The 21,977-nt window shown below is 39.3% G+C and overlaps 1 protein-coding gene and 1 pseudogene across 3 annotated transcripts in view; both read right to left on the bottom strand.

Annotated features, from left to right (window-relative positions):
* Positions 1-1,863: 1,863 nt before the first annotated feature.
* The window catches only part of CNOT9 (CCR4-NOT transcription complex subunit 9), a 28,965-nt gene continuing 8,851 nt past the window's right edge, over positions 1,864-21,977 (bottom strand). The window contains exons 2-9 of one of the 3 annotated variants that reach the window (XM_064587062.1): positions 21,227-21,365; positions 19,998-20,177; positions 18,399-18,514; positions 16,064-16,173; positions 10,061-10,170; positions 4,263-4,361; positions 3,982-4,073; positions 1,864-2,360 (exon numbers count right to left, since the gene is read on the bottom strand). In XM_064587062.1, coding sequence (XP_064443132.1) covers positions 2,192-2,360; positions 3,982-4,073; positions 4,263-4,361; positions 10,061-10,170; positions 16,064-16,173; positions 18,399-18,514; positions 19,998-20,039 — 738 coding nt within the window. In that variant the 5' untranslated portion in view covers positions 20,040-20,177; positions 21,227-21,365 and the 3' untranslated portion in view covers positions 1,864-2,191. Of the gene's footprint in view, positions 2,413-3,981; positions 4,074-4,262; positions 4,362-10,060; positions 10,171-16,063; positions 16,174-18,398; positions 18,515-19,997; positions 20,178-21,226; positions 21,366-21,977 lie in introns of all 3 variants that reach the window. The other 2 variants (XM_045867996.3, XM_064587061.1) reach the window with 2 other exon arrangements.
* Positions 14,490-14,613, bottom strand: LOC123840131 (U2 spliceosomal RNA; annotated as a pseudogene).

Raw genomic sequence — 21,977 nt, 5'->3', positions numbered from 1 at the left:
TCTATATTGACAAAATCAAATCTCCAGTTTAAAGGAAAAATTATTTTTATAAAAACAGAAACAGGTTTTATTTCAATCCTGTTAGGGAGTAAGAGGGATGGAAAACAAAAAAATGAAGGGAGGGGTCTCTTTATACACACATGACATCAGGATCAACTACAAGGAATAGAATAATACCCATTTTCATCCCTCCCCCAACTCCTAGGTGGGGTCCAAGGCCAGCTGAGAATAGATGGAACAGGAATTAAGACACAGTATGGCACAGTAAAATGGCCAACGCACCGAAAGATGGAGAAGAGAATTTCCCAGGGAGCAAGGCCCTGGGTCTCAGCTGCTTCCCCAGTGGAGGGGGAATGAGAAAACTTTGGCTCAGCAGGAAGGCAGTTGGCAAAAATCAGAGATCCCTTAGCTGGACTCTCCAGATCACAAAACTACGGGCTGAGGGAAGTCCAGATGTCTATCCAGTCCATGGTGTTCTCTGCTTTCTCCAAGACCTCTTCTCTTCAGGCTTGAGACTGAGAGCTCACCTGGTTCTCCTCTTCATCTTGTAAGGCAGGGGAGTAAGTGCTTATTCTACCCTTCCTACATCTAGGCTACTTAATTACTATTTTCTCGGCTCCTGAGACAGAAGCCAACTAACAATGCCGGCCCCCTTTGTGAAAGTCGGCTTGAAAGAGCCCTTGGTTGGCAAATTTGCCTCTGCAGAGGTTTCTCTGAGCTTGCTCCTTACAGACAGAGCCTCCCCAGACTTGCTCGGAGATACCTTCATTTGTGTGAGATGTGGACAGGAAACTTTGTCTCTCTCTAGCATTGGACTAATAATCCCATCTTTGGAGATGGGGATAAGAGAGCGAGCGAGCAGGTGTTGGCAGGGGGAAGGACTGGGGGAAAGCAAGGCAGTTTACATTGTGTTACAGATTCGAATCTCTGGATTGTGAAGAATCATCTAGAGCTCCAAAGAAGGCAGGGGGATTCTCTGACTCAATATGAACAAGTGGAAGTATTTTAGTGGCTACCCTGTAATTCCCACAGACCAACAGGGAATGTGTCCAAAAAAAAAAAAAAAGATAGCAAAGCAGCAGCGTCAAACCCTCTATCTTAAATCTGAATAAAACGAACTCATTCAGCTAATACCACTTCAAGTACAATCGTGAACACAGATGGCGCTGCGGAAATTCATACTAAAGAATGGGATCAAGTAGCCTGTCATCTTGATCCCAGGCACCTTTAAAAGTCATCCAGAAAATCTCTCTGAGGACTGGAATTGAAGGTGGAGTCCATGCCGCTTTACCTCCCCCAATACAATACCCTTCCAGGACAGCCGGATGGATTAAGACGTCTGTTGAAGTTTAATAAGAGGGACGTGAAAAAGGGAAAAGCACTGAGGTTTGGCAGAGCTAGCAGCTAGAGCCAGAAACAAGGTGAGGGTCCTTGTGGCATCCAGAACTGGGGGCAGAAGGACGGAAAGGGAAGGGAGAGAGGCAGCAGGGTCCTGTCGTCCTTTGGCTTTACCCTTCCCCTGCCTCCCATTCCTCCCCACAGTTCATGCAGCTACTGGCCTGCTAGAGGGGATGCAATGCCCAGACCAACTTTTTATTAAGCTTATGCAGCTAACAGACTTGTAAACAGTGCCAATTGACAAAGTTTTGCTGAGTATTACAGCTGGTGTCCACTAAACACACCTCTCTCTGACATCAAAAACAAAAGACCCAAGTAAACAAATACTGAGAGAGAGGATGAAGAGACACGTCTTGAGTCTTCCAGGAAGGCAAAATAAAAGACCGCCACCCGGCTTGGTCCCAGGCGTTGCGCATGCCTCGCGTGCTAACACGGTCCCGGTCCCGGTCCCGGTCCCGGTCCCGGCCACGGCCCCACCCTGCCCGCAGCCGGTCCGGGTTGGGGAGAATGGCCATCGCGGGCACGCTGCAGACACAGCATTTGCTGGTGTGGACACCCTCCTGGAGCTGTGGTGGCAGGCTGCTGTGTCAGGAGCCCATCTCCTGGGACGAGCGGAGGGAGCCCAGGTCCCAGAGGCAGCCCATTCACCCCAGCGGGGCGACCTTGCCCCTGTTCTCCAGTGCACGTCAGCATTGAGGTTGTCTATTCCTGGTCGGCGGTAAAACCTGAGCTGTTTTCCTCGAGGATTCCCCACCCCCAACTCGGGGGAGTGGTAGAAGGGGACAGGGGAGGGTCACTGAGGGGGCAGGGGGATCCCCCGAGGATCGGTGACCTGGCCCTCTTGCAGGTTCTTCACCAGTTGTGCAAGCCAGCGTTTCGTGGTGGTGTCATCTTTTAGCACCTGGGCGAAGGTCGTGTCCTTCAGCTGGTCAGGGAGGCACTGCCTGAGCGCTTCACGTGCCCTATGTCAGAGACAAACAAGCCAACCGGGGAGACCAGCAAATAAACCCACATCTGGGAGACAGGGAAGAGGCCCTTTCTTAGACATAAATATACAGAATCCCAGGAGTATGAGGTTCAGTCAAGTTATCTTAAGAATCCATAACAATTCTTTAAAACTTGTCTTAGCCATGGGCTCAGAGATCTCCATGATCTGTCATCTGTGAACATTTTCAGAACGATGTCTCAATGTGGAATTCCAAGACACCGCAAAATGGAATGGAATGGTGCAACAGTTGAATTCAAACTGCTTTCTAATTTATTACAGTAAATACTGTCAATATGTTCATGGTAAAAATAGATGGGTTATAGTAACCGGAACATTTCCAAAATCAGTACATGAACAGGGAAAGATGACCTGACTCACAGTATGACAAATTAGTGAACTTTAATTCTAAATTAATATAAACTTGTATCTTTCCAAAAACTACCTCAGTTTCTTTTCTTCCTTTTTTTTTTTTTTTAAGTAAGCTCCATGCCCGATGTGGGGCTCGAACACATGACTCTGAAATCAAGTCACATGCTCTACTGACTGAGCCCACCAGATGCCCCTGCTTCAGTTTTATAGTTAAAATGCTTAATAAGAGATGAGAAGTAAAAACACAAGTATGGTAGCAACATTATCAGATGAACTTTCAAATGTTTCATTTTCTTTAAAAGATGTGCAGTAGAAAGTCAAATCTGAAAACCTCAAAACGGTAAATGTTAATGGTTTATAAAGCTGTTTTAAATAAAGTTACAGCTTTTGTACTCAGACTAGTTTAAAGAAACATATTTTCAAACTGATGAAAACAGGAACCACTGAAGGACAGGACGAATGGTTGAAGAAATAGCTAGGGCTTGAATAACCTCAGTGGCAGAAGGCTGCGTTCACATTAAATTGAGTTATCCCTATTCCTAGGAACATAGAAATTGCCCCATTATGTGGTTTAGCAGAACCTGAGCAAGTGGCTTTCAGCATGAATTATGGATTTACAAAGCAAAAGGTCAAACATTTCTAAAATGCATTATTATCTACAATATATGATTTCTGACAGAAAGATTATGAACATAGGGAGATAAGAAAATTAGCTCAAGAACTTTAGAGGAATCAGAGAACAGAAAATATAATTCAAGCGCCCTCTGGGATCTATTCCTTTCTTAAGAGATCTTTGAAAATATATTTCTCTTTCTGACCACCTGGGGTAGCAACAGAAAGCTCAAACCACAGGAGTAATGTATCATAAGGTTCCCTGGGAACTGTCTGGACTCCCTGGAATGCCAGAGGAGGGCACAGAGTTACAGAGATAAAACTCTGATGGATTTTTTTAAAGTAAGCTCTATGCCCAATGTGGGGCTTGAACTCATGATTCCGAGATCAAGAGTCACACGCTCTACTGACTGAGACAGCCAGGCGCCCCCAAAACTCTGATGGATTTTAAAATTTAGCACTTGAGATTTTAAAAGGATTTAATCAAGTTCTGTCAGACTAATTATTGTTATATCCCTTCTCTACCCTAAAGATACAGGAGCTATGCCATGAAATGGGGCAACTATTCACCCGAGTATTTCCCCAAACTCCTATAAATCCTGGTAAATGTTTACCTGGGATTATCTGAGAGTCGAAGGTAACACCTCACTACGTGCTTCAGCAGACGGGCGGAAGGCTCTTTGGATAGCTGCAGGACCATCTTACCCTGTTTTCCCCCAAAATGGGTCGGGGTAGGAAAAAACACACAAACACAAAATAATCCTAGTTGACATCAGAGATCAGAGATTTTAAGAATCATTATACAAGGTTCCGGGAAGCTGTTCAGTGTCAGCTGCAAAGGGACTAAGCTGTTTGATCAGAAGTAACTATAATGGGAGTGGACGAAAGAACTCACCAAGATCATGGCAACGTGGGAGAAACGCTCGTATGTCTGACATATATATGCCAAACCTGTGTCATCTAAGAGGATCTTCTGGAGGATGAATGTGGCAACCTGGAGTAAAAACAAAAATGGAGTCCAAAACGTTGCTCAGACTTGTCTTCCAATGATCGAGTCATCTTCCGGGAAGAATTGTGAATCAGAAAATGAAGCAGAGACCCTGACAATATGCACAACATAGTCAACAAGATATGCACAGTTTAATCAAAATAATTAGCATTACCATAGTGAATACTTACTATGTGCCAAGATATTTCCTAAAGGCGTAACATGCTTTTTCTTCTCTTTTTTTTTAAAAGATTTTATTTCTTTGACAGAGAGAGAGACACAGCGAGAGAGGAAACACAAGCAGGGGGAGTGGGAGAGGGAGAAGCAGGCTTCCCGCGGAGCAGGGAGCCCGATGCGGGGCTCAGTCCCAGGACCCTGAGATCATGACCTGAGCCGAAGGCAGACGCTTAACTGACTAAGCTACCCAGGTGCCCCACTTTATATTCACAATACACCTATGAGGTAGGTACCACTGTTACTCTCTTTTACATAAAAGGGTAGGTTCTGGGTAATTATCAGATTCTTAAAAATGTAGGTACTTTTTCAGTTATCAAACCCCAGCTATGTGGCAGGCATAACTGCTAATCAGTAACTTGTAAGGTTAGGGTCCCAAGTGACAAAGCCTCTAAGTCGTGGAGTTGAGATCTAAACCTACTTTGAATACAGAGCTTTTTCTCTTTTCCATGGGCCAAGATGAGTTTAGAAATTCAGCTGTGCCTCATCTCTTCCCAATGAGGTAAGTAAAGCTTTTCCTACTCGTGTTGTATATGTGTGTACAATTTATTCATACCTACTCTTTTTTTTTTAAAGTGGGCTCCATGCCCAGTATGGAGCCCAATGCAGGGTCCGAACTCATGACTCTGAGATCAAGACCTGAACTGAGATCGAGAGACAAGTCACTTAACTGACTGAGCCACCCAGGTGCCCCAAGCTTTTCCCACTCTTAAAAGATCTTTAATAATTAAGATTTTTAAGCCTTCCTTCTAACACTATTCCAGCAATAGTAAAGAATACCTCAATTTAAACTCATTAACTCTTGCACAGAAGGGACTAAAAAATACTAGTCTAATTCAAGTCAAATTTTAATGATTCCCTTCCTTGGTTGCTCATTAGAACCAACTGTGGCAATTATTTATTTTATTTTACTATTTTACTTGAGTATAAAATTGTGGTTGGGCTAAATAATGGCCCCCAAAGATATCCAGGCCCCAATAACCAAACTATGTGAATGCTACTCCTATGGCAAAAGGGACTCTGCAAATGTGGTTAAGGATCTTGGGGACAAGGGTGCCTGGCTGGCTCAGTTGGAAGAGCACATGACTCTTGATCCCAGGGTTGTGAGTTCTAGCCCCATGTTCGGTGTAGAGATTACTTCAAATTCAAAAAAAAAAAAAAAAGATCTTGGGGAGATGAATCATTCTGGATTATCCAGGAGGGACTTAAATGTAATTACAAATGTCCTGATAAGAGGGAGGTGGAGGGAGATTTGACCACATAGGAGAAGGCGACATGACAGAGCACAGAGATTTGAACATGTTACACTGCTGGCTTTGAAGATGGAGGAGGGGAGCATGAGCCAAAGAATGTAATTCTTGAAGCTGGAAAAAGCTAAAAAGGGATGCTCCTAGAGGCTCCAGAAGGAATGTTGCCCTACCAACATTCTGACTTTAGCTTGGAGAAACTGATTTACAATTTCTAAGTTGCAGAACTCTAAGAAAATAAATTTGTGTTGTTTTAAGCCACCAGGTTTGTGGTATTTGTTATGGGAGCAAGAGGAAATATACATAGTAAAATGTGTATAGTGCATATATATTTTTACCTATGTACACATTTATGAACCACAACCAGATTAAAATATAAAAGATTTCCAGCACTCCAGGAGATTCCCTTGTGCCTTTTCTCAGTCAATACCCTTCCCTGAGCAGGGCGCCTAGGTCACTCAGCAGGTTAAGTGTCCAACTTTGGCTCAGGTCATGATCTCAGGGTTCTGGGATCGAGCCCCACATCAGGGTCCGTGCTGAGCGGGGAGTCTGTTTCTCTCTCATTCTGTCCCTCCCCGTTTGTGCACGCTCTCTCTCAAATAAATAAATCTTAAAAAAAAAAAAAAAACCCTTCCCTGAGAAGTAAACATTACTCAGACTTATCCCCACTAATTGGTTTTGCCTGTTCTTGACTTTCACATCAATGGAGTCATACAGTATGAATTCATGTATGTGCTGGCTTCTTTTGCTCAATATAATCCCTATGAGTGTCATCTATGCCGCCTTTACCCATATTCTTCCTAATTACTGTGGAGTTTATTTTGTGGCTATACTATAATTTATCTTTTATGAATAAGGCTACTGTAAACATTCTTATACATACTGTGATGTACACAAGAACTCATTTCTCTTGGATATATCCAAGAGTGGGACTGCTGGGTCACAGTGTAGGATTATGTTGATAGTGGTTACTGCCAAATAGTCTCCCAAAATAGTTATACCGCACACTCACCTAGGGGGACTTTTTAAAAAACACCAATGTCCAGACTTTACCATCATAGAGAATGATTCAGTAGGTCAGAGATGGGGCCTGGGCATCTCCATTTTTAAAACACTTCACTGGGGTGCCTGGGTGGCTCAGACAGTTGAGTGTCCGACTCTTGATTTCAGCTCAGGTCATGATCTCAGGTTTGTGAGATCAAGCCCCAAGTTGAGCTCTGCACTGGGCATGGAGACTGCTTAAGATTCTTTCCCTCTGCTCCCCCCGGCCCTGGCCGGACACCCACCCTTCCCTTAAAAAATAAAAACAAGGGCGCCTGGGTGGCTCAGTCGTTAAGCGTCTGCCTTCGGCTCAGGTCATGATCTCAGGTTCCTGGGATCGAGTCCCACATCGGGCTCCCTGCTCAGCGGGAAGCCTGCCTCTCCCTCTCCCACTCCCCCTGCTTGTGTTCCCTCTCTTGCTGTGTCTCTCTCTGTCAAATAAATAAATAAAAATCTTTAAAAAAAAATAAATAAATAAAAACAAAAACAAAAACCACTTCACAGGTTGAGACCCTCTGCTTTACTGAGTACCTATTACAGCAAGGTGTTAGACTAAGTATTGTACATAAAAAGCAAATGTGGTAAGGTTTCTGCTTACATGGAGCAAAGGAAGGTAAGCCAGGAGCTATTCATCATACCAAACAGAATATGCCATATAAGCTAATGGGAACCTATATGCATTCAGAATGGATTAACTCAAGTAATGCGCAAAGAACGTAAATAGGGGAGGGATCATTAGAATGGAGTTCCTGAAAAAGGGAGAGATGTAACAAAAGAAAGGGGTCTTTTTCTACCCCGTCCATAAGAAGCCAACTTGAAAACCTATTCATAGGCAACCACTAATATAAGATGACAGAGTACAGTTGTATCCATTCTGATCTTGTCCCAGAAATCTACTGAAATTAACAAAACTCCCTAAAATTAGGGAAGAAATGAGAGAAGAAAAACATGCACATAGATCCACACGTCACTTACCTTTTATGTGTTTAAGCAGAAAAATGCATACAGAGGTATAAATACCTCCCTAACAAACATCTACCAGATTGGTAAATGGGATGGAAAATATTCGGAGATAAAATATTTGATTTAAAAGCTGCCAACATGAGCTCCTACCACCTCTCTTTCCATTATTTTTAAACAAATAGTGATTTTGGATAAAATTGCTCCCAATTGAAAGCTTTTGCAAAGATATACCTGGAGAAGAGGTAACAAGTAATAATTACCTACATTTTCAAAGAAATTGAAGGAAACATGGATTTTAATCAAAAAAAAAAATTCAAAGAGGATAAAAATTTCAAAGAAGAGCTGAAAACACATGAGAAGTGAGAGGGCAACCACGAAGGAAAAAAAATCAATACAAAATTAAACTGTAACATGCACACATATAAACTACTTCTGGAAGGATACAAGAAAGTGGTAATACTGGTTACCTGCAGGGAGAACTGAGAGGCTGAGGTAGGAGACTTATTTTTATTTGTACTACTTGAATTTGCTACTTTATATATATATCATGTTTAAAGTTAATTTATCTTTTTAAGTACTCTCTATACCCAACATGGGATTTGAATTCAGGAACCTGAGATCAAGAGCCATGTGCTCTTCTGATTTCCAGGTGCCCCTGTATTGCATGTTAAAAATAAAAAATTTTAGGGGCGCCTGGGTGGCTCAGTCGTTAAGCGTCTGCCTTCGGCTCAGGTCATGATCCCAGAGTCCTGGGATCAAGCCCCGCATCGGGCTCCCTGCTCCATGGGAAGCCTGCTTCTCCCTCTCCCACTCCCCCTGCTTGTGTTCCCTCTCTCACTGTGTCTCTCTCTGTCAAATAAATAAATAAAATCTTAATAAATAAACAAATAAATAAATAAATTTAAAAATTATTACATCTGCTTATATCCAACTCAGCATTAAATATTCATTGAATTAAAAAATTAATTCACAGGGCGCCTGGGTGGCTCAGTCGGGTAAGCGGCTGCCTTCGGCTCAGGTCATGATCCCAGAGTCCTGGGATCGAGCCCTGCATCGGGCTCCCTGCTCGGCGGGAAGCCTACTTCTCCCTCTCCCACTCACCCTGCTTGTGTTCCCTCTCTTGCTGTGTATCTCTCTGTCATATAAATAAATAAATCTTCAAAAAAAAAATTAATTCACTATGAGTGAGCATACTTTAGAAGCAGAGGTAGGATATTGCTAAAAATAGCAACACTGAAAAGTAGCCTTGAGGAAAATCACCTGACATAAAATAAAAAAGCAGAAAGCTACTAGAGAGGGAAAAAAGATATGTATATAGCATAACTGATGTTGCTGAAGTGAGAGGCCAAAACAAATTAAAAACTATAAAAATTAACAAGAGACACAAAGTAGGCTCTTCCAAAAAAAATTTGATATAAGATTATCAAATGAACTCAAAAATAATAAAAGAAGCTTACAGAAAAGGCAAATTCACTAAGAAAAGGAAAAACTTAGGCTGGCCCAAGATTTCACTGTATATTCAATATCAGACGACAACAAAGCCATGGCAACAGAGTTCTGACAGGGAAAATTAGGTAAGAGTCTTATACCCAGCCATGTTGTCATTCATAGTTAAAGATCAAAATAAGTAGAAGCTCAAGTACGTATAGTATACACTTCAGTATGCATAAAAAATGTCTGGATTAAGGGGTGCCTCGGTTGTTCAGCCTGTTAAGTGTCTGCTTTTGGCTCAGGTCATGATCCTAGAGTCCTGGAATTGAACCCTGTGTCAGGCTCCCTTCCTCAGCGGGGAGCCTCCTTCTCCCTCTCCCTCTGCCTCCCACTCCCCCTGCTTGTGCTCTCTCTCTCTCTCTCTGACAAATAAATTAATAAAATCTTTAAAAAAAGTGCCCTCTTACTGAGCAGGGAGTCTGCTTCTTCCTCTCCCCCACTGCTCATGCTCTCTCTCTCTCAAATAAATAAATTAAAAAAAAAAAAATGTCTGGAATAATACACCTTTGGAGAGTAGTTTCAGAGAAAAGGGAGAAATTCAGTGTTTAACTTTATATTCTTCTTAAGGGTTGGGGTTTTTAAATGATCATTTTTTAACAATTTTTATCTAAAAGAGAAAATAAATACATAGAAGTTTCAAGAAGCCTGAAGGGACACAGAAAATGATCCTAGGACCATAAATAGTCCAAGAGCCAACACAATATAGAATCTACGTTGAAAAGCACATACCGTTTTAGAAAGTTCACTTCCAGATTCCATAATGCGCAAACACAAAGGGATAATTTCTGTTGTCAATAAAAAGTTGATTACTTCCTGCTCATCTGTTTTCACTAGGGCCCCTAAAGAAAATATGGACAAACAAAATTATTTCAGAGTCAGGGTTTTTAATTAAAATGAACTTTGTAGGGTTCATCCAGCTAGTTGTGGAACTTAAATAACAGAGAACACAAACTAGGGTTCATGACAGAGAATTAGATTCATACTGATATTAAAAAAAAAAAAAAAGAGGAAGAGAAAGCACAGGTTGACTGTACCAGCATTTCAAAGATCAGGTACCAAGTCTGGTCTATCACATAGTCAGCAGCAGGTCAGCCCTCTAAACCATTTTTCTATTACTCTTGGTAGACAACCACACAATAATATCTCCATCTATTCTCCATTTACTTTAGGTTAGAGAGAAGAATTCTGTATCAGTATAAAGGGATATTCCCAGGTAGCAAAGAAATGGGTGTCAGTTTGAATCCTACTTCACAATGGACATAAACAAACATTGCTTCTTGGTTAATTGTCACTCTCTCCTAAGTGTGCAAACATGGTAAGATGTACACAAACAAGAAACACACACACACACCTCAACTCTAATCCTAGTTGCACAACTAGTTTACCTAAATTTGATAGAGTTACCTTCTCTTTATAGGCTTGTTTATAAAATGAGTTGGAACAAATGATTTCTAAAATTCATCCCAATTCTATTTTCTAACCTGACACCACTGACCAGATAACAGACACAGTTCAGTGTTAATCGTCTCCATTCTCTATATAGGGAAGCAGAACTCCATTAAACAAATGATTGGTCCCCAAGCTACCCAATGTATCAACTAGCTTTTATATAAAAGGCCTAGGTTAATCAAATCTGTAACAACTAAAAGCAATCACTTCAGAAGAGAAAGGAATATCATTTAACAAGAACTGGCAATCTACAAATGCTACATCTTTAAACGTCATAGCAAACAGCATACACCATAATTTACTAATATGGCCTAAAGCAGATGTCCAATTACTATTTCATTTCGACTTTACATGTAAGTCTAAAATCCATTTGGAGTTAATTTTTATAGAGTACAAGTATAGATCGTGTTTCATTGTTTTACATATGGATATCTAATCGTTCCAGCACCATTTATTGAAAAGACTATCTTTTCTCCACTTAATTGTCTTTGCACCTTTGTCAAAAATGAATTAACCATACCTGTATGGGTCAATTTCTGGACTCCCCAATTCTGCTCCGTTGATCTACAAGTCTAGCTTTTCTCCAATACCATGCTGTCTTGACAACTGGTTTTCCAGGACGTCTTGAAATCAGGTAGTGTACATCTTCCACCTTTGTCCTTCTTTTTAAAAACTGGATATTCTAGGGGTGCCAGGGTGGCTCAGTTGGTTGAATGACCGACTCTTGGTTTCAGCTCAGGTCATGATCTCAGGGTCCTGGGATCAAGCCCCATGTTGGGCTCTGCTTCCCCTCTTCCTCTGCCCCATCCCCAGGCTCACACACCCTCTCTAAAATAAATAAATAAAACTTTAAAACAAAAAACCCTGAATATTCTAGTTCATTTGCCTTTCCATATAAATTTTAGAAACAGCTTGTCAGTTTCTATATAAAAAAAAAATCCTGCTGGGATTTTGTTGGCATTGTTCTAAATCTAACTATCTATCTATCTATCTACCTGTATGTATATATGTATATATGTATATATATATGTTTGGGGGAGAACTGACATCTCAACAATATCGAATCATTGATATACCAATTAATGAACATGGTATATCTCCACTTATTTAGGTCTTCTTTGATTTCTTTCATCATTGCTTTGTAGTTTTTAAGCTACAGATCTTGCACATCTTTTTTAACACTTACATCATGTTTTGGTGCTATTATAAATGTAGGTTTTTAAATTTTCAATTTCTGTTTTAGCTAGCGCATAAAATAGACAATCTAATTTTTTTCTAATTTGTATGCCCTTTATTTTTCTCTTGCCTTACTGCAACAGGTAGGATTTCCAGGATGATACTGAATAGGAGTGGTGAGAATATTTATCCTTTATTATATATATATCATATATATAATATATATTATCTTTGCCTTATTCTCAATCTTAGGGGGATAAAGTGTGGTTTTTCACATTAACTATGATCTTAACTGTAGGACTTATTTTTTAAAACTTTATCGGGTTGAGAAAGTTCCATTTCTACTTTGCTGGAGTTTTTATCATAAATGGATGAATACTATCAAAAGTTTTTTTTTTAAGCTAAAGAAATGGGCATATGATGTTTCTTCTTTAGTCCGTTGATACATATTGACTGATTATTTTTTTTAAGATTTTTTTTTTAAGTAATCTCTACACCCAATGTGGGGCTTGAACTCACAACCCTGAGAACAAGAGTTGCATACTTTACCAAATGAGTCAATCAGGCACCCCTGTATTTTTTTTTTTTTTTTAAAGATTTTATTTATTTGACAGAGAGAGACAGCGAGAGAGGGAACACAAGTAGGGGGAGTGGGAGAGGGAGAAGCAAGCTTCCCACTGAGCAGAGAGCCTGATGTGCGGGCTCAAGATCCTAGGACCCTGGGATCATGACCTGAGCCAAAGGCAGAAGCTTAATGACTGAGCCACCCAGGTGCCCCAGGCACCCCTGTTTGACTGACTTTTGAAAGTTAAACCATCATGCAATCCTGGGATAAACCCACTTGGTCATGATGATCCTTTTCATATATTGTTGGTCTTGATTTGTTAACATTTTGTTGAGAATTTCTACATCTATGTTCTTGAGGGATACTGGCCTATAGTTTTCTTATAATGTTTTTTTTCTGGTTTTATTATCAGAGTAATTAATGCTGGCCTCACCAAGAGTTTAAAAGCCTCTATGTTCTGGAAAAGTTTTGTAGAATTGGTATTATTTCTTCTTTAAATTTTTGGTAGACTTTATCAATGAAATCACTTGGGCCCAGAGTTTTCTATGGTGGAAGGTTTTCAACTACAAAAACAATTTAATAGACATAAGACTATTCAGATTATCTATTTTCTCGAGTACAGTCCGGCAGAATGAAACTTTCATAAAATTTGTCCATTCACCCAAGTCATCAAATTTATGGGCATAGAGTTATTAGCGGTAGTCATTATTCTTTTAATGTCTGTACAGTCTGTTATAACATACACCCTTACATTCCTGGAACTTGTAATTTGTGTTTTCTCTTTTTTTCCCAGTCTATCTGGTTAGAGGTTTATTAATTCCATTGAATTTTTTTCAGTAAAAAATTGGGGATGGGTGAATGGGTAAAGGTGGTCAGAAAGTATAAACCTTCTGTTATAAATAAGTCCTGCAAATGTAATGTACAGTAACTACAGTAACAATATTGTATTGTATATTTGAAAGTTGTTAAGATGATAAATCTTAAAGGTTCTCATCACAAGAAAAAAAAATTTTATAACTGTGTGGTGATGGATTTTTAAGATTTTATTTTTAAGTAATCTCTACACCCAATGTGGGACTTGAACTCACATCCCCAAGATCAGGAGTCCCATGCTCCACCAACTGAGCCAGTGCATGTGTGGTGATGGATGTTAACTTAATGTAGTCATCATTCTCCAATATATACATATATCAAATCATTATGCTGTACATTTAAAACTAATACAATGTTATATGTCAATTATATCTCAAAAAAAGGTCAGCTTTTGGTTTCATTGATTTTACCTCCTGTTTTTCTGTTCTCATTTTCAATGATGTCTATCCGTTATTATTTCCTTCCTCCTGTTTAATTTGATTTGCTCCTTTTCCTAGTTTTCTTAAAGTGGAAAGCTTTGAAATTGATGACTTCTCTTCCTTTCTAGTATTAGCATTTTATGCTATAATTTTCCCTCTAAGCCCTGCTTTAGCTGCATCCTGTAAGTTTTAATGTTTTTATTTTATTCATTTTCAAGTATTTTCTAATTTCTTATGTATCATTTCATTTATATTCAAACCTGTCTGATAACCTTTGAACTGTAAGCAAAAAGTCTAGGCCCAAATATTTACCTTCTGCTTGTACTCTCAATTGACTTGGAGAAATTAACTTTTGGAAAACATATGCAAGGATAGACAATGGCTTAATACTGTCCCAATATCTTTTTTATCCCCCTACAGTTAACTTTATCCTAACATCTCCTAATGATCATCTAACTGTTGTGGTCAAAAAACCAGCAGAAGTAGGATGATTTAAATCAGAATTAAGGACAGAAGCGTTTTCTTTTGGCTGGTACCTTGTTCATGTTTTAAATCCTATATAAGAAATTTTCAGAGCTTAAAAACAGCAATATATTGGGGAAAAATGTTTCTAAATAGAGTATTATTTGGAGCGGATGTAAAAAAAACGGTAACATTCATTTGGAGTATAGGAGATAGGAGTTACTCCTTAAATGTACAATAAAATGTCTCTGAGAAGTATGTCTCAGAAGTACTAAACTTTTAAACTGATAAGAACAGATACTACACTTGATCTTAGCTAAAAGGCCGAGAGAGGCGATAGAAGTACTAAACTTTTATTTTATTTTTTTATTTTTTAATAAAGGTTTTTTATTTATTTGACAGAGAGAAAGACAGCCAGAGAGGGAACACAAGCAGGGGGAGTGGGAGAGGGAGAAGCAGGCTTCCCACCGAGGAGGGAGCCTGATGCGGGGCTCGATCCCAGGACCCTGGGATCATGACCTGAGCCGAAGGCAGATGCTTAACGACTGAGCCACCCAGGCACCCCAGAAGTACTAAACTTTTTTTTTTTTAAAGATTTTATTTTATTTATTTGACAGAGAGAGAGACACCTAGAGAGGGAACACAAGCAGGCGGAGTGGGAGAGGGAGAAGCAGGCTCCTGGCTGAGCAGGGAGCCCGATGTGGGGCTCAATCCCAGGACCCTGGGATCATGACCCGAGCCGAAGGCAGATGCTTAACGACTGAGCCACCCAGGCGCCCCAGTACTAAACTTTTAAAGTATACTTCCTGACTCATAGTTTATAATCATAGGGATATGAACACAGGTTGAACATAAAAACAATAACCGAAGAAAACAAAGTTTGTACAATCAATGTTCTTATTGTTTGGTCAGTATGTGAGCAAAAACTACGAGATAAAGACATTGAAGGGAATTTAGAAAGAAACTTTCTTGAATCCACAAATCCAAAGACAGGTCTTTATTATCTGGGAATCTGAGATCTGAAACAGCTAATATATTATTTTCTTGAGTAAAATGTACTTTAGACACATCTCCCATAATAAATATATGTAGGAACATTAATTTTGGCATGCAAAAATTCAACTAGGTGAAATAGAGGACAAACATATGTAGTTACGGGAGAACAACTTAGAAGTTAGAGAAACAAAACAAAACAAAAAAACCAATGCAAATTCTTCTTCTTTTTTTTTTTTGAGAGTGTGTGGGCTCAAATGGGGGGGGGAGGGGCAGAGGGAGAGGGGGAGAGACAGAGAGAAACCCAAGCAGGCACCACACTCAGCACGGAGCCCTACGTGGGGCTCACAACCCTGGGATGACGACCTGAGGTGAAATCAAGAGTCGGACACTTAACAGACCGAGCCACCCAGGCATCCCAAAAAAACAACTCAAATTCTCATCTCTGTAATAATACTCTTTGTTGACTTCAGTTTCTTTATTCTCCCTATGATTCCAGTAACTGTTCTGCACATATGCTGAATTTAATCATGTTGGGTCTCATACCTTTATTATCAAGTGCCACTCAGAATGGCACTTGATACGAACTATTGTATTACTTATTTACTTATTACTTAATATGTATTATTTATTACTATTTATTCATTATTATGTCATTTATTAGTGAAAATAGATTCAACCTCAAGGACAAAAACGAACAATTGGTGAACAAAAGCTATAAAAGACAAAACACCTAAGATCACTATTATGATAAAATGAAGATTTCAGACCTGCAAAACCACCCCAATAACTTACCAATAACTCCAAGACTGGTTAGCCGAAGATATTCAAAGGGCCGCGTTTTGCTGACGGTGTGCAAAAAGGGGTACAAAAAAAGTGGGATGTGTGCTGCAAGAAATGCTGACCTGGAAGAAAAAAATAATCCCAGTCAGGGCCCAGAGTTCATTTCTAAGGATTCTGAACATTCAATTTCCGGGTAGTTCGTTCTGTAAGGCCTGTAACATTGCCTAACCAAGGAAAGCTCTAGAAAAGAGTTACTGGTCATTAGTCTAGACCAGTGGTTCTCAACTGGAGTGATTTTGCCCTCCAGGGTACGTGTGACAACGTCTGGAGATATTTTTGGTTGTCACAACCAAGGGCATGCTATTGGCACCCAGTGAACAGAGGCCAGGGATGCTGTTAAACATCCAACGGTGCACAGGATAGCCCCCTTTCACCCCTTTCCCCCACCACAAAATCTAGCTCAAAATGGCAGCAACATCAAGGTTAAAAAAAAAATCTAGTGTAGGTCTATGCTGAAGAAAATACATGATTTTCCCTATTATCAGCACCAAGTACCTCAAAAACTGATAAAATATCCAACTGTGGATTTTAATAGGTCATAAAATGCCATTACGTGCCCAGGAGATTCTCCTAGGTGTCTTCCCTCACCTAATTTATGACTGCATAAGAATATTCACAGGTACAGTCAGACAAAACCTTATAGACCAAGATGAGAAAACAAAGCAGCCATGATCAGATTTATCTATGTTTAAATGCACACCATTCTTTTTTTGTTAGAGCAGTTCAGATACAGTAAGTATTTGGAAACATTTTAAAGATTTTATTTATTTATTTTAGAGAAGGAGAGAGCACACGCAGGCGGGGAGGAGCAGAAGGGGAGGGAGAGGGAGGGTAAAGAATCTCAAGCAGATTCCATGCTGAGTGTGGAGCCCAACTTGGGGCTCCATCTCACGACCATGAGATCATGACCTGAGCTGAAACCAAGAGTTGGAGGCCTAACAGACTCAGCCACATAGGTGCCCCTCTAAAAACATTGTAATCTGAAGCTAATATGTCAGGCAACTAATATAGAACCAATCTATTACTTTGTATTATTTATAGTTAACTAACGTTGTGGGAGAGCGCTCTAAATTTTTAAAACTCAAAGTACTCTCCCATTTTTCTTAAGTGCTTAAGAATAATTTTCATAGTTAACTTCTCTAAAGTTCTGCAATGTCAGTGCCAACCTAGCACTCAGATTTTGTAATTGATAAAGAGACAAAAGACTTCAATAAGATGACTGTTAAGTGCCTTGGAACCATAAAGGTCACAAAACAGATTATTGAACAGGATTTCCCTTTTCTTGTCCGATGTAGCAGGTCAACTGGCATGCCAATTCTGATCTAGTACAAGGTTGCCTAGGATCCTGTGTTAAGAAAGATTCTGAAGCCAAATCTAGGTTCAGTGGGAAAAAAATGTTGGGTTCAAATATTTACTGAATTCCTAGTAAATGCCATGCACTGTGCCTCACATAGTGATGCCTACCATGGATTCAGGAGGGAGAAATATCTACATGTCTGATCTTTCTTGGGATGTGAACACCACTCTTTTATTTTTATTTTTTTAATAGTAAACTCTACCCCCAACGTGGGGCTTGAACTCATGACCCTAAGATCAAGTGTCGCATGATCTACTGACTGAGCCGGCCATAGGCCCTGTGAACACTCCTTTAAAGTTCATTGCTATGAATGGGTCAAAAGTAAATAAGACAATGGATTATCATTCATCCTTAAAAAGGAAATTCCGACATATGCTACAATATGGATGTTATACTAAATGAAATAAGCCAAGCACAAAAAAACAAATACTGAATGACTCCACTTAAATGAGGTATTAGAGTAGTCAAAATCAAAGAGACAGAAAGGAAAATGATGGTTACCAGGGGCTATGGGAATGGGGAGTTATGGTTTAATGGGTATCGTTTCAGTTTTATCCAGTGAAAAGAGTTATGGAGATGTATGGTGGGGATGGTTGTCCATTATAAATATATTTAATACTACCGAACTCTAGGTTTAAAGATGGTTGAAATGGTAAGTTTGTTATATATATTTTACCACAATAAAAAAAAAGGCAAAAAAATTTTATAAAAGAACATGTTAAACAATACTGTACTGTTACTACATGAAAACTTGGTGAATTAGAGAAGAGAAATTCTTCAGGGAAAAAAAAAAAAAAAAGCAAATGAGAATCCTGAAGATCCACATCCACACACATGCTTCCTGCTCCTACTGCATGCCCTTCCTCTCATCATTCAGAAAAGACCGTATTCGATACAAACCTCCATCACCAGGCTCATCAAAGCACTGACCTGGTTTCCGGGTGTGACGCCACACATTGCAGCAAAGCCAGAGCATTGCAAACTCTGTTAGACTGGTGTGCTGTCAAGGTGGGGGGGTTGATAGATGGATAAATATTCACAATTTCCTAAAAAATGGAAACCAGCACCAGATGAATAAAGAGTAACTACTTCAAAATTAATTTCCATGGTATTAAAGCAAAAACCCTACAAACCCCCAACCCGTAATTCCATATATCCTGCAAGAACTGAATCATCAAAGTGCGAGCAAAAATAAACAAATAATGCTCCTACCTTTTCATCACAAATATACCTAAGACTATGAGACATTTCTACGTAGGTCTCTAGGAAGATTCCTCTGGAGGCAATTGTGGTCACCTACATTTCCTCTTATATCCAGCATCTGTTGAGGCCTTCATTTGAGGGGCTATGGCTGTTATTGCTATAATCCCTTCTTTTTGTCAACACCCTGTTTTGAGTTACAGTGATAAGATAGTTGGCCAGATAGCAAGTGTCAGTAAATCAACCACAGTGACTCATAAAGAAGTCTGAGTTTGGTCAGGTAGCAACTGCAGACAGGGAGAGGTGAGAAGAGGAGTATACGCATGGAGATACGTACAAACGGCAGTGAATATGTGTACTCTCTGCCCAAAGGGGATCATCTGCTGTAAACAATTCTTTTTATTTTAATTGTAAAACTTTTATTGAAAATGTAAAGATAAAAAAGATAAGTTTTGGGTATTAAGAATACACTTATTGTGTTAAGCAGTGAGTAAAGAATTATTCAATTGTTGAATCATTATATTGAACACTTGAAACTAACAGAAATAATGTTAATTATACTTTAATTAAAAAAAGATTAGTTTCTTGGCTACATGAAGTAGGAATTGAATGTAAATTTATTTAACAGATTTGAAAAATTAATTATTAGGAATTTTAGACAATACTTTCAAGGATGATTATTCCATTATCTTGGTATCAGCATTATATTGTACCAATTTATTCTCCACAAATGACCATTATAGTCAGAACCACATTTCAGTGATTTATTCTTTAATGTAGAAGCATACCTATCTCTAATCCTACAGCTGTTATATCTTTGTCTTAACATTTCTGTTCACCAGAATACACCCTGCGGTTCTTATACTTTACCTTCCACCTTTTCCCCTCTGTCATCTAGAAATGTCTTGTAGTATTCCTAAAGCTGTGTTGCTCAAAGTGTGGTTCTCAGACTGCCTGCATCAGAATGACCTAAGAACGGGGCAGGTGCTTGCTAAAAATACAGATTTTGATTTTTATTTATTTATTAATTATAATTTTTGTTTTATTATGTTATGTTAGTCACCATACAGTACATCATTAGTTTTTAATGTAGTGTTCCATGATTCTTTGAAAAATACAGATTTTTAATCTCAGACTAAATAAATCTTTTGGGTAAAATCTATGAACCTGCATTTTAACAAGCACCTTAGACTTTTCCAAAACAGATTCTTACAAATGCTAACATTTAAAGAATCATTCTACTAAAGTCTTCAAAATCACTTGAGCAAAGGCAGAGAGACAGAAGTGTGATGAACAGGACTGAACTGCAACGCACAGATATATACCCACCTGTAAAAGTGCTGCAATAGTACCAAATGAATGCCACAGCATGGGTGCAAGATCAGGGACAGATTCTCGCTTCTTACTCAGCTCCAGCAAAGCATTTTCCCTTGTCTCAGGACTGGACAGCTCATTGATCCACTGATAGATTTTTTCTCTATCTACCTGAGCCAGTGCAGTAGGCACAGGCTTTAAGTGAAAACAAGAAAGTGAACATGTGAATTTCATTAGAGTCAAACCAAGTCTTACTCTGCTTTAGAAGCAATGTATTTTTCCCAAATACCAGGGGAGCTTTTCTAAATACATGCACTTAAGTAATCTATCAAAATCTAAAATGCATACATCCTTTAATAATTCCATGTTTAGGAATTTATCCCATAGGTGTACTTGGGCTGTACTGAAGACATAGCAGGATGCTTACTGTTGCACTGTTTTAAAAGCAGAAAACTTGAAACAGTAAATATCAACCAAGGATGGGTACATCTTTATTTGTAATACTATGTAGCCCTTTTTAAAAAATAGCTCTACATGTGCTGATACTAAATAAAAAAAAACATAAAAGGTACAGAACCATATATACGCTTCCATTAATAGACACAAGTATATTCCTATATATTCATATACAATGATTCTAGAATGACATGTAAGAAGCCTAACAGTAACAACTACAACAAAAAACTTAACTGTAATTAATTACTGCTAAGGTTGGAACCTAGATGGGAGATATACTTTTTTTTTTTTTTTAAAGATTTTATTTATTTATTTGAGAGAGCAAGCGAGCGAGAGAGACAGCATGTGCTGCGTGCATGAGGCTGGAGGTGGGGGGTTGGGGGGGTGGAGGGAGCAAAGGGGGAGGGAGAGGGGAAGAATCCAAGCTGACTCTGCACGCAGACCCTAATGTGGGGCTCAATCTCAAGATCCTGAGATCATGACCTGAGCTGAAACCAAGAGTTGGGGGGGTCAACCAACTGAGCCACCCGGGCGCCCTAATTTACTTTTCATTGTATACTATAAAATCTTCTGCATAGTTTAAACTTTTTTTTAAGCATATCGCTATAATAGTTCCTGAAAGAAAAAATATTTACACCCTCCCCACCCATTGCTGGTCCTTCCCCCGTTAATTCCAGCCTCCCCCTCCATGGAGCAGAAAACCTATGTAATTTGGAAAAGCTCCCTAGCTTCTAATGATTCTTATATATACTCTACCTCCACCCCTTTGAGAATCATTCATTACTTACTCATGTAGGGGCCATACAGAGAATTCTTTCATTATTGTGCTAAAGCATCACACCATTCCAAAAAACCGAGCATTTCTATAATTCTCCATACTTGTCAAACAGCCTTGAGACCTCGGTTAAGTTCCTTAATTACTCTTCTCTGGAAAATAAGATAATAGACTAGAAAAATGATTACCATTGCTATTTTTAGCTCTCATGTCCTAACATATTCATGATTTTTAGCTCTATGCCCAGTATTTTCTCACTTAATTCCCCCAAGCAAGGGGAATAGATGGGTAGATAGGGTAAGCAGAAAAAAGGCAACTACACTTGTAAAAGAGATCACTAACACTCAGAGGAATTAACCTGCTCAATTCACCCAAGTATGAAGCTGCATATTCCAGTGCCTTCTTGAACTGCATCACACAGCTTCCCATGGTATTTACATGTTCCCACTATACCTTAGTGTGACAGAATGATGACCTTACCATTGTACAGATGGAATGATGAGGAACAGAAAGGACAACTGTTTTTGCTGAAGAACAAAAGTTAAGACAGACTATGAGGTGTACTCAGAATTACTCTACCCAAGCTGAACAACAGCCTTCTATAAATGGAAGCTTGATTATAAGCTTTTAGCTTAATGTTTATCATTTCACTTGCTTGACAGAATGAACCACAAGGTGTTCTGCTAAATGGACTGAAATACCACGCAGCTCAAGTCTTCTTTAAGTGCCTCAGAGTAATCTGTTGAAAGGTGCTTTGTAACTCC

The sequence above is a fragment of the Mirounga angustirostris genome, unplaced genomic scaffold, assembly GCF_029215605.1.
Source record: "Mirounga angustirostris isolate CCGP_5_RB_7025 unplaced genomic scaffold, mMirAng1.0.hap1 SCAF_3, whole genome shotgun sequence".
Taxonomy (NCBI): domain Eukaryota; kingdom Metazoa; phylum Chordata; class Mammalia; order Carnivora; family Phocidae; genus Mirounga; species Mirounga angustirostris.
The sequence above is the reverse complement of the archived record's forward strand: the minus strand, read 5'-3'. Positions and strand labels throughout refer to the sequence as shown.